Below are 12911 nucleotides of genomic sequence, written 5' to 3'. Positions count from 1 at the left end.
AAGAACCTGAATTTGTGATATAATAGATAATAACTCAAAACAATGTTGTAGGCAATTTCAGTACCTGATTCACCGGGCTGCATTTCAACTCAGTAACTTCTGAAAGCACATTTGAATCTTCCACAGTGGAAATCCCAAACTTTCCATCCAGGAAAGGGGAACGGGGAGAAGTTATGACATTTGACTGCTCAGATTGCAGATTGCAGGTAATGGCACAACTCCAGCTGAGAGACACCAGGTCTTATCTTCCTACCATCCATTTTCTCCCTCTTTATCTAACAGGTCCCTATAGATCCCTGACCCCACCTTTTGGGTTTGGAACACAAGTCTGAACTATTTACACTATTGCTATATGGGATATTGTCTAGGCATTTCATGAGGGAAAAAAGGATAAGAATGTAAGACTTTCTGTAGCATTCATCAGTCATTAACCTTTGATATATAGAAATTGTTTTCCAGCCAAGCTGTATGAGCTCTTCACATTCTAGGCAATTAATGTTTCTGCAAAGCCTGCATTTTAAAATCACTTCCAGAATCAAAATGAGTACCTGAGAGATCAGATACCATTTTCAAGGGATATAATACATAGTTATGTTTTAGCCTACTTTCTGTTCAGCCTGTTTCTGAATGATGATCTAATCTTTTAGATGATTTGGGCACGTGACCTCTTGCTACAAGAGTTTATCAACCAGGAGTGCTCTTGAGCAATAAGTAACCCTATTATTTGATTAATATAAGAAAGAACAGCTTAATTTCCAATATTGCCAAAGCCATTGCATTTGGCAAAATTACTCAAATAGGAAATATTTTCAAACCTTGTTAGAAGATCACTTTTTTTTCCTAAAGGTTATTATAACCTGGTTGGCAGAGACATCAGGAGGCCATCCTATTTTTTTTTTAACATTTTAATTACAGGAGATAAGTTAAGATTTTTGTTTCAGTTTTCAAAATAGAAATGCATTTTCTGATTAAAAAAAGTTTTTATTTTAGAAAACTTAAATGTAGAAAAGTATAGTCTTTTGATCATTGCAAAGATGACTGTTGGAAACACACTTTTACTGTTGATTCCTCCCAAAACATTACCAAAAAGAAAGTTGAGGAATTTTTTTAAAGATTTTATTTATTTATTTGACAAAGAGAGAGATCACAAGTAGGCAGAGAGGCAGGCAGAGAGAGAGGAAGAAGAAGACTCCCCGCTGAGCAGAGAGCCTGATGCTGCAGGGCTCCATCCCAGAACCCTGAGATCATGACCTAAGCCAAAGGCAGAGGATTAACCCACTGAGCCACCCAGGCACCTGAAGAATTTTTTTAAATAAGATTGAATTAGTTATGATTAGGCTCAGCTGTGAGTCATAGAAACCCCTGAATAAAAGTGTCTTAAATAAGATGTAAATGTATTTATTTCTCAAATAGTTTTACGCAATCCAGTGCTAGTGTGGCAATTCCATAATCAATAAGGACCCATGCTCCTCCTGGCTCATTGTTCCACCATCTTACTACCACCAGCAACACAGGTACTGACTTGTAGACCAAGTTGGCCTTTCTTAGACTTGTGTTTCAGCAAGCAGGAAAGAGGAAAAGCAAAGCAAAGGGAAGGAGAATAATAAAGATTAGAGCAGAAATAAATGATATAGAAACTAGGAAAACAATAGAACATATCAATGAATCCAGGAGCTAGTTCTTTGCAAAAATTAATAAAACTGAGAAACCCTTAGCCAGACTTACCAAAAAAGAAAAAAGAAGGACCCAAATAAAATCACAAATGAGAGAAGAGAAAGAACAAACACCACAGAAATACAAACAATTAGAATATTATGAAAAATTGTATGCCAACAAATTGGACAACTGGAAGAAATGGACAAATTCCTAGAAATATATAAACTGCCAAAACTGAAACAGGAAGAAATAAAAAACGTGAACAGATCTATAACCAGCAAAGAAATTGAAACAGTAATAAAAAATCTCCCAACAACCAAAAGTCCAGGACCAGATGGCTTCCCAGGGGAATTCTACCAAACATTTAAAGAAGAGTTAATACCTATTCTCAAACTATTCCAAAAAATAAATGAAATGAAAACTTCCAAAATCATTCTATAAGGCCAGCATTACCCTGATACCAAAACCAGACAAAGATTCCATGAAGAGATCTACAGATCAATATACCTGATGAACATGGATGCAGAAGTTCTAAATAAAATAGTAGCAAATAGAATCCAACCATACATTGAAAGAATCATTCACCACAATCAAGTGGGATTTATTCCTGGACTGCAGGGGTGGTTCAATCGATGTGATATACCATATTAATAAAAGAAAGGATAAGAACTGTATGATCTTTTCAATAGACACAGAAAAAGCATTTGATAAAATACAACATCCATTCTTGATTTAAAAAAAAAACTCTTGGGCGCCTGGGTGGCTCAGTGGGTTAAGCCACTGCCTTCGGCTCAGGTCATGATCTCAGGGTCCTGGGATCGAGTTCCACATCGGGCTCTCTGCTCAGCAGGGGGCCTGCTTCCCTTCCTCTCTATCTGCCTGCCTCTGTCTACTTGTGTTCTCTGTCTGTCAAATAAATAAATAAAATCTTTAAAAAAAAAAAAACTCTCAACGAAGCAGGGTTAGAGGGAACAAACCCCAACATATTATAAAGGCCATATACAAAAAAAACCTACAGCTAATAACCTAATGGGGAAAAACTGAGATCTTTTCCTTTATGGTCAAGAATAAGACAGTTATGTCCATTCTCACCACTGTTATTTAACATAGTACTGGAAGTTCTAGCCTCAGCAATCAGACAACAAAAGAAATAAAAGGCATCCCAATTGGCAAGGAAGAAGTCAGGTTTTCACTATTTGCAGATTACATGAAACTCTATACAGAAAACCCGAAAGACCCCACCAAGAAACTGCTAGAACTGATACATGAATTCAATAAAGGCTCAGGATACAAAGTCAACATACAGAAATCTGTTGCAATAATGAAATATCAGACAGAGAAGTCAAGGAATCATCCCAATTACATTTGCACCAAAACCTGTAAGATACCTAAGAATAAACCTAACCAAAGAAGTAAAAGATCTGTACTCTGAAAACGTTAAAACATTGAAGAAAGAAATTGAAGATGACACAAATAAATGGAAAGACATTCCATGCTTATGGACTCTAAGAACTAATACTTTTTTAAAGATTTTATTTATTTATTTGAGACAGTGAGAGAGAGAGCACAGGTGGGGTGAGGGGCAGAGGCAGAAGCAGAATCCCCACTGAGCAGAGAGACTGATGCAGGGCTCGATCCTGGGAATCCATGATCATTACCTGAGTTGAAGGCAGACCCTTAACCAACTGAGCCACCCAGTCACCCTGGAAGAATGAATACTGTTAAAATGTCTATATTACCCAAAGCAATTTACATATTGAATGCACTCCTTATCAAAATACCACCAACATTTTTCACAGAGCTAGAAAAAACTATCTTAAAATTTGTATGGAACCCCAATGACCCCAAATAGCCAAAGCAATCTTGAAAAAGAGAAGGAAAGTTGTAGGTAAAGTGAGAGAGCTAGGTTCTTGTCTCACAACCAAAGAATGAATCTCATGGACAAAAGGAGTGAGTAAAGCGGTTGAGTTTTATTAAGCAAGGATACAGAGAAAGCTCTCAGGAGTGAGAGGGATCCCAACAGGGTTGCCACTGAGGACTTTGGTCTTTTATAAAAAGCTATCCAGGGAAGTTAAATCTTTTTGACTTCCTACTGGCAGCACCACTGATTAAGGACTAGCGTTAACATCTTTAATGACTTCATTCTTTTTAGGTTCTGGTTATTTTTTGTTACCACAGGAGATTGGCATAAGTAAGACTTTCCCCTAAAAAAAAATAAATTGATTAAAAATAACTTAAAAATTAAAAACGGGGCACCGGGTGACTCAGTGGGTTAAGCCTCTGCCTTCGGCTCAGGTCATAATCTCAGGGTCTTGGGATCGAACCTCTCATCAGGCTCTCTACTCAGCAGGGAGCCAGCTTCTCTCTCTCTCTCTCTCTCTCTCTCTCTCTGCCTGCCCCTCTGCCTACTTGTGATCTCTGTCTGTCAAACAAATTTTTAAAAATCTTCAAAAAATAATAAGACTTTCCCCTTGGACACCTAGGGCAGGGTGGCCTGAAGTGTTCCCTTATCTCTGGTTTCCTTATACCTCCACATTTGTGGAATTTCTATGAACCCGATCACATAGCTCCCTTACCTATCTCTCCCTACCTAGCCTCACCTGTCCCTTTCTCAGAGGCATCACCATTCTGGACTTCAAATTATATTACAAAGCTGTAGTGATTAGGACAGTATGGTACTGGCACAGAAACAGACACATAGATCAGTGGAACAGCATAGAAAACCCAGAAATGAACCCACAAATATATGGGCAATTATTCTTCAACAAAGCAAGAAAGAATGTCCAATGGAAAAAGACAGTCTCTTCAATAAATGGTGTTGGGGAACTGGACAGCAATATGCAAAAGAATGGACTGGACCACTGTCTTACACCATACACAAAAATAAATTCAAATGCATTAAAGACTGGGCACCTGGGTGACTCAGTTGATTGGGCATCTGACTCTTAAGCTTGGGTCTTGCTCTTGAGGTTGTGAGTTTGGACCCTAAGTTGGGCCCCACGCTGGGCATGGAGCCTACTTTTAAAAAATGGATTTAAGACCTAAATGTGAGACAAGAACCCATCAAAATCCTGGAGGAAAATACAGGCAGTAACCTCTTTGACATTGGCCACAGCAGCTTCTTACTAGATATGTCTCCTGAAGCAAGGGAAACAAAAGCAAAAATGAACTACTGGGAATACACACACACACACACAATGGAATATTAGCCATTAAAAAGATGCAACATGGAGGCTTAAGTGGGTAGAAGAATAAATGAAACAAGATGGGATTGGGAGGGAGACAAACCATAAGTGACTCTTAATCTCACAAAACAAACTGAGGGTTGCCGGGGGGAGGGGGTTGGGGAGAAGGGGGTGGGATTATGGACATTGGGGAGGGTATGTGATTTGGTGAGTGCTGTGAAGTGAGTAAACCTGGTGATTCACAGACCTGGGGATAAAAATATATGTATATAAAAAATATATGTTTATAAAAAATAAAAAATTTAAAAAAAAAAAAAAAAAAAGAATGAAATATTACCATTTGAATGCTGTGGATGGAGCTAGAGGGTATTATGCTAAGCAAAATAAGTCAGAGAAAGAGGAATACCATATAATTTTACTCATGTGGAATTTAAGAAACAAAACAGATGAAAAATGAGATGGAGAAGAAAACCATAAAACAGACTCTTGACTATAAAGAACAAACTGCTGGAGGACAGTTGGAGGGTGTTAAATGGGTGACTGGGCTTAGGGAGGGTACTTATGATGAGCACTGGGTGTTGTATGTAAATGACGAATCACTAAATTCTACTCCTGAAATTAATATTACATTGTGTGTTAACTGGAATTAAAGTAAAAACTTGAGATAGATAGATAAAGTGTATCAGTCTTCAGATTCTTTTAGGGGATACATGAAAAGAAATTTCTGAAGGCCACTGGTCTATACATACGGTCTCGTTTTCATTTCTTTTTTGCGTAGGTTTCTTATCTTCCCATCTAAATTACAAATTCTCTTTGTGTAAGAATTACATCCTATTTTTTGTGTTTTTCCCATAGACTCAGGAGCATGTTAGCAAAGTAAGCAGCTGTGGAATTCAGTGGGGCAGGGGTTGACTTAAGTAAACTGGCATAATGGCAGCTCGTGCTCATGAATTTTATGTGCATTTTGCAAATATTGCTCAGTTCTGCTCTTTGTCAGGGTGGTTTCCTCATCCCAAATATAATTCCTCCTCACCCAACCCCCATCTGCTATTGATGCTTAGAATTCAAATAGTGTCACAAATTAGCATTCCACATTTATTCAAAATGTATACATCCTTAGGAGAGGTAACACTGATATAGAATCAGATTATATTAGATTACTTCCTGAGAGTAACTTTTTATAAAGGGAGGCGAGATAGAACCAAGAGGTTTACATGTTGGCCCCTTGAGCTGACTGCAGACTAAGTCAAGCATCTCTTCTTTATCCATTCTGGAATGACCAACCATATCAAAATCCTCATTTCTAGAAACTAGAGAGGCTCCCAGTGCCTAGACTGACTATGAAATGAAAATAATATTTAAGAGTGATCCTGCTAGGCCTCCAGTTTGAAGAGCCCCCAAAGTAAAACTCAGCAATCACAACTGGACTTCCATTTGGATGAGTGAATAAGTTCAAACACTTTCTTTCCTGTTCCTGGTAACTCCACATAATCAAAATCCTTTGACTACAAATTTTCTTTCTTCTGGTATAGGGAAGATTTTAGTGCCATGCCTAAAGCATAGAAGGCATAGAATAGATATGGTCAATTAAAAAATCTTCAGGAAGGGAAGGGACGCCTGAGGAATAACTGATAAAGAAGATGGACTGCCCATTAATCTGGAACCTGGGTCACTAAAGATCTTTGGTTCATTTTTCTCTACAGCAAGTGAAAGGGAACTTTGTTAGGCTGAAGGCCTGCATCTCAGAACTCCGCATGTTGCAGAGAGAAGGCTGTTTCAGGCCACATAGCTCTTCCCTGCACCTGGCAGTACAGGATGGGCTTCAGCAGTTCAAACAGTACAGCAGACACGTGACCACAGGTGCATCTCTGAGCTTTACTTCCCTGGAGGTAAGAATACTGGCCTTAGGACTCTAAGACCATTGCGAACCATCTAGATGCTTCATTATTTATCATCCTTATATTCTTTGTTTCATACACTTTGATGGTAATTTTCACGTCTAGATTTTCATCTCCCTGCGGGCAAGGAATATGTTCTCTTTTTCCTATAGTCTGTGTAATTCTTATACAGAGCCAGCATAAAGAGAAATGCTAAAAATATGGGCTGAAGTGAATTATGATGAAAAACTGAAATCAAAATCTGAATATGCCATCTGCCTCTGGATTTTTGGAGCTTGTAAAGTAGTTGTTAAACTGCCTAGATTACTGTCTATATTTGTATTTCCTTTGCACCCTTCAGAATTTACAGTTGTTCTTAATCAAATCTTGGCATCAAATTGAGTAAATTTTCTTGGACTTAGTAAATGTGCAAATTTAAAGATTACTAAACTTCTAGTGCAGACTAAGACAATCTTAAAAAATATAAGTAAGTCATGCCTGGGTACTCCACTAGGTGCATGAGTGACTATGAGTTAAAACACATTCAGTCTTTGGAAACCTCAGGCATCAAACAGATGTATTTTAAAAAATAACTGTGCTTTTATCTGCATCCTTCATTAATCAAAAATGTCCAAGCACTGGGGCACTTGGGTGGCTTAGTCGGTTAAGTGCCTAACTCTTGATTTCTGCTCAGGTCACAATCTTGGAATCCTGAGATCGAACCCTGTGTGCATCAGGCTCCGTGCTGGTGGTGGAACCTGCTTAAGATTCTCTCTCCCTCTCTCTTGCTACTTCCCCCCTCCATGCACACACACACGTGCTCACTCACTCTTCCCCCCCAAAGAAACGTTCCAAACACCAAAAATAAATGTCTAAGTACAAAAGAGAATTGCATATATTTAATATTTGCCTTCCAGATTTTCAAATTAAGGACAAAACTGCTAATGAAAACATCTGGAAGATTCACTCAGATGAAATAAAATATTCAGATTATAAACAAACACCTCAGTATCCCTTCAGGTTAGCTATATTGATCAAGAGTGAGTACATTTTAGAGTTAAGAAAGCAGAAGAAACAGCTCACCTGTATCCAGGTTGAACAAGGAGAGAAATCTATGTGGAAGTACCACCATGAGAAAGAAGCATAGAGATTCCCTGATATTCAGTACACACTTAGTGAGTGGAATTTAGGATTACATTTCCTTTGTTGCCTTATAAAATTGAAGCATTTTGAGCATGAGAAACTTCAAGCAATCTTAACTTAAAACATAGGGATGACTTCTCACTGGTCGCTTTCTGGGATAGGCCTCACCTGTTTAGAAGGATCCTGTAATGATTTGTCCCACCAGACCTCTTCCACCAGAATCTGTCAAATGAAATTTGATTTTTAAGTTACCATAAAATCTTCTCTGCTTCAAAGACAATAGCCACTGCCACAGAATTCTGCTGTGTCTATCCTCCAGATTTAACCTACTATGCTCTTCACTGTGTACATCAAAGTAGACACATTGATTCTTGGATTTATTTCCAGATTACTGTTCTGACTTCCCAGCCTGGAAAGAAGGTGGTCAAACAATTGGAGGAAGGATTGAAAGATACAGACCTAGTCAGAGTCAGAAGACTTCAGGTGGTTGAAATCACTAAGGGAGACCTAGAGTATATGGACTCAGTATCCCCTGCTGAAGAGCCTAGCAGTGATGGTAAGAATTAAAAGAAAAGGTAAAAAGAATTTTAATGAGTAGTCAGGAAGATTATTTTCCATGGTCTTTTTGTTCTTCAATTAAATGAACCCAACATATTTCTCCACAGTTTAGACAGGCGTTTCTAAATGTATATACAGGCCTAATATATATTAAGTATATATTTAGTATTTTTACAGAATCATAATATACATAATATTCTATAACCTTCTTTGTGTGTTGGATAGCCATCTCTGTTAGTATCTATAGATCTGTCTTATTTTTTACTGGCTATATTATTTTCTTTTTGTGTGGTTGGATCATAGTTTGTTTAATCACTTATTAATAACAATTTTGTTTACTACAATTTGCTATTATAACCAATGCTGAATAAACAGACTTATGTGCAGAGCTGACTTCATGGACTTATGACCAATATAGTCACACAGGGCCCAGCATTCAGAAACACCCTATGCTTGGGATTTAATGCTCTTTGGTTGCTCTCTTGAAATTCCTAATAATTTTATCTTTGGATTTATATTTTATAAGTGAAGTTTGATGGAACAATGAAGCATGTGCCAGGGAACTAGAGTCTCAGTTCACATATGCCCTGCCTCCTACGTCCTTCCCACCTCTCCATAATGGGGTTCTTAGTTGCTAGCTTCCCAGCTCTGGTGTCCCCAACCTGCCTACCCCAACCCAGCAACCACTAATACCCATGTCCCTGCCAATAAATCCTACATAAATCACTAATAGTTCTAAATTTCCTAGAGCATAAAATATTTGAACTGAGTCTTAAAGAACATATAGGAATTAATCATGTAGAGGAAGAAACAAGGGCACTCAAAAAGGAGACATGGGGGCATGAGAAAGCAAGATTAATCAACTTTCAGGGAAGTGCCCATGGTTCCTTATTACTAGAGCAGGTCAGGCAGAAGCAGGAGTTAAGTCTATGAAGATAGGCAAGAATTTGATCAAGAAAGGCCATATATGCCATTCTAAGACCTTTAGATTTTATTCTAAGGCAATGGAAATTTATGAAAAGATTTTGGTCAGAAAGTCAAGGAGAGATTCCCAAATTATGGAGTTTAAGATATTTTTAGCCAGTTTTAATTTATCCAACACTCAAGTTATTGTTAACCCTTCAACAATCCTTTCTGCATGTATTGGCCTTCTCCAAGGTTATGCACATGGGAGGAGCCCTATTCTGATACCATTGGTCGCTTTCTGGTCACACTTGGATAACACACTAATTAGGTGAGAGAATTAAATCTAAGTGTGTGGTTCCACTCCAAACCTGACACATGTGAATCCTTCCAGCTTCATGAGGCCACTGACATTGTTTTGGTCCAGGAGGGAGGATAACCAGTCTTAGCTGTGTCGTTTATGAGCTGTCACCCACTTTGCACACTCTGCTTTTCTCAAGTCACTCTCCTCACTGAATGTCTTTCTTTCTCTCTCCATCTCTTCACTTATAGTTGTCTTTTCCTTTGAATTCCCTCTTCTTTCCTCTGAGTTCCTTCCCTTATCTTCTTCCAACCAAATCTTCCCCATCCCTTAAGGCCTAATTCATGTTCCTGATTACTATATTGATTTTCCTCTCCTTAGAACGATAGCCTTGTGGTGTGTACCAAACATTTTAGCACTTTATTATATGCCATGGAGAATTGTTCATCACCACTGGGTGATAATTTTTTCTTCTCATCTAATCTGAAACTACTTGATATCTTTTCTTTCTGGATTAAATTCTAAGTACCTTAGGATTAGGAATTTGTTTACTCATTTCTATGTCCTAGTGTGTAGAATATTCTAGATTACAGGTGATATTTGTTGAATGAATTGATGACAGTTCTTGGTCTGCCCAGCATCCGCTGAATCCTCATTCTCTAGTAACACCTTACTTTCATGGTCACAAAGAATGGGCCATGACCTCGGTGAAGCCATTATAGTTCCTCAGGCCGCTAGAATCCTCCCTAGTAAGTTCTCAAACTGAATCTATGAGAGAGAAGATCTTTTTCTTTCTCTTTGGCAATGGATATATCAGGCATGGACTATGTCCTTTTCCCTCTTCAGTGACTGTATCCAGTAAGAATTTCCTGTATCTTTAGTGGCACAGAGCTCAGAGTACTCTGAGGCCACCTGATGTCTTTATTTAGAAAGTTGGTGTCTAGAGCCATATAGAAGAACTTTTACATTCAGGAAGACAGTTTTCTACCTTGTGTCACTCCTGATGATCTTCCAGTAATCTCCTATTTGCTTATAAATAATACGTCATCCCATAAATTTCTGGTAATTCCTCTTTGCAGGCTAAGTATATGTATGTATGGTTCATATATTGAGATCTTCCCAGTTACCTGTACTTTCCTTGTAATTATTTCATTCCATTAAGCTTTGCCTCATCTTGGTGTCCTTATGAAGAGATTAGCAAAATCAACTTCTCTCATAAAGATGACTGCTCCAGAATCAGGTTGTCTGAGTATAAACCCCAGTTCTATCACTTACTAGCTGTGCAACTTTGAGAAGGTACTTAGTCTGTTTAAGCCTTAGTTGCTAATTCTTGCCTTATGCAATAGTACAGATTTAATGAGATGATGTGTGTTAATTCGTGCATGATAAATGTTCAGTAAGTCAGCTAATCTTGTTAATATTTCTGAAAATTTTTGCATATGGTTGGTTTAATATTTCTGAGATTTGTTTTTAATGGCCAGGTCCCAAGTGCATTGTAAGTTACCTGAGGATAACTACATCTAACACATCTTTGTATCACCAGCATGTATCATCCAGCCTTGCACATAACAGATTCTCAATAAATGTTTCTTTAAAAAATAAGTGAATGATTGGAAAAAATAAAATGATTTGGGTGAGATAATGGTCTCCCTTTTTGACATCAACCCAAATGGTTAGTTTCATATGTCAAACACTTAGCTTCCCTTTGTAACCCATGAATATCATAAATTAATTCAAGCACTTTTTTCCTTATCTTTTATTTATTTATTTATTATATTCTTTTTTTTTAAAGATTTTATTTATTCATTTGACAGAGAGAGATCACAAGTAGACAGAGAGGCAGGCAGAGAGAGAGAGAGAGAGAGAGGGAAGCAGGCTCCCTGCTGAGCAGAGAGCCCAATGCAGGGCTTGATCCCAGGACCCTGAGATCACGAGCCAAAGGCAGTGGCTTAACCCACTGAGCCTTCCAGACGCCCCTCTTATCTTTTTTTTTTTTTTTTTTTAGATTTTATTTATTTATTTGGCAGAGAGATAGAGAGCACAAGTAGGCAGAGCATCAGGCAGAGGGAGAGGGAAAACAGGCTCTCCACTGAGCAGGGAGCCTGATGCGGAATTCGATCTGAGGACCCTGTGATCATGAGCTGAGCCCAAGGCAGTCACTCAACCAACTGAGCCACCCAGACACCTTAATTCAAGCACTTGAGTCTATATATATATATATATATATATATATATATTTAAACTCTGTAACCATGATCATCTATTAAAGGAAAAGTATCTCTATTCCACTTTTAGAGAGACCAGTTACAGGGAAATGTTGATGCAGACTCATTTAAAAAGTAAGTATGAGGGGCACCTGCGTGGTGGCTGAGTGGGGTAAGCCTCTGCCTTCAACTGAGGTCATGATCTCGGGGTCCTGGGATCAAGCCCCGCATCAGGCTCTCTGCTTAGCAGGGAGCCTGCTTCGCCCCCCCACTCTCTCTCTCTCTGCCTGCCTCTCTGCCTACTTGTGATCTCTCTCTCTCTCTCTGTTAAATAAATAAATAAAATATTTTTTAAATAAATAAATAATAAAAAGTAAGTATGAGAGTATGTCCTTCAGTCAGTCAAAAATTCTGCCTCCTGCACACGAATATAGACTCAAAATGGATGAAGGACCTCAATGTGATAAAGGAATCCATCAAAATCCTTGAGGAGAACACAGGCAGCAACCTCTTCCACCTCAGCTGCAACAACTTCTTCCTAGGAACATCACCAAACGCAAGGGAAGCAAGGGCAAAAATGAACTATTGGGACTTCATCAAGTTCAAAAGCTTTTGCACAGCAAAGGAACAGTTAACAAAACCAAAAGACAACTGACAGAATGGGAGAAGATATTTGCAAATGGCATATCAGATAAAGGGCTAGTATCCAAAGAACAAATAATCCAATCAAGAAATGGGCAGAGGGGGCACCTGGGTGGCTCAGTAGGTTAAAGCCTCTGCCTTCAGCTCAGGTCATGATCCCAGGGTCCTGGGATCGAGCCCCACATCGGGCTCTCTGCTAGGCAGGGAGCCTGCTTCCTCCTCTCTCTGCCTGCCTCTCTGCCTACTTGTGATCTCTGTCTGTCAAATAAAATCTTTATTTTAAAAAAAAAGAAAAAAGAAATGGGCAGAGGACATGAACAGACATTTCTGCAAAGAAGACATCCACATGGCTAACAGACACATGAAAAAGTGCTCCACATCACTTGGCAGCAGGGAAATACAAATCAAAACCACAATGAGATACCACCTCACACCAGTCAGA

The 12911-nt window shown here is 38.6% G+C and overlaps 1 protein-coding gene across 2 annotated transcripts in view; it reads left to right on the top strand.

Annotated features, from left to right (window-relative positions):
* M1AP (meiosis 1 associated protein) overlaps positions 1-12911 on the top strand; it is an 84144-nt gene that overhangs the window by 30626 nt on the left and 40607 nt on the right. For both annotated transcript variants that reach the window (XM_059188150.1, XM_059188151.1), the window contains exons 3-4: positions 6545-6730; positions 8249-8417. In XM_059188150.1, the coding sequence (XP_059044133.1) occupies positions 6545-6730; positions 8249-8417 (355 nt within the window). The remainder of the gene's footprint in view (positions 1-6544; positions 6731-8248; positions 8418-12911) is intronic.

The sequence above is a fragment of the Mustela lutreola genome, chromosome 9 (genome assembly GCF_030435805.1).
Source record: "Mustela lutreola isolate mMusLut2 chromosome 9, mMusLut2.pri, whole genome shotgun sequence".
NCBI lineage: Eukaryota > Metazoa > Chordata > Mammalia > Carnivora > Mustelidae > Mustela > Mustela lutreola.
The sequence above is the reverse complement of the archived record's forward strand: the minus strand, read 5'-3'. Positions and strand labels throughout refer to the sequence as shown.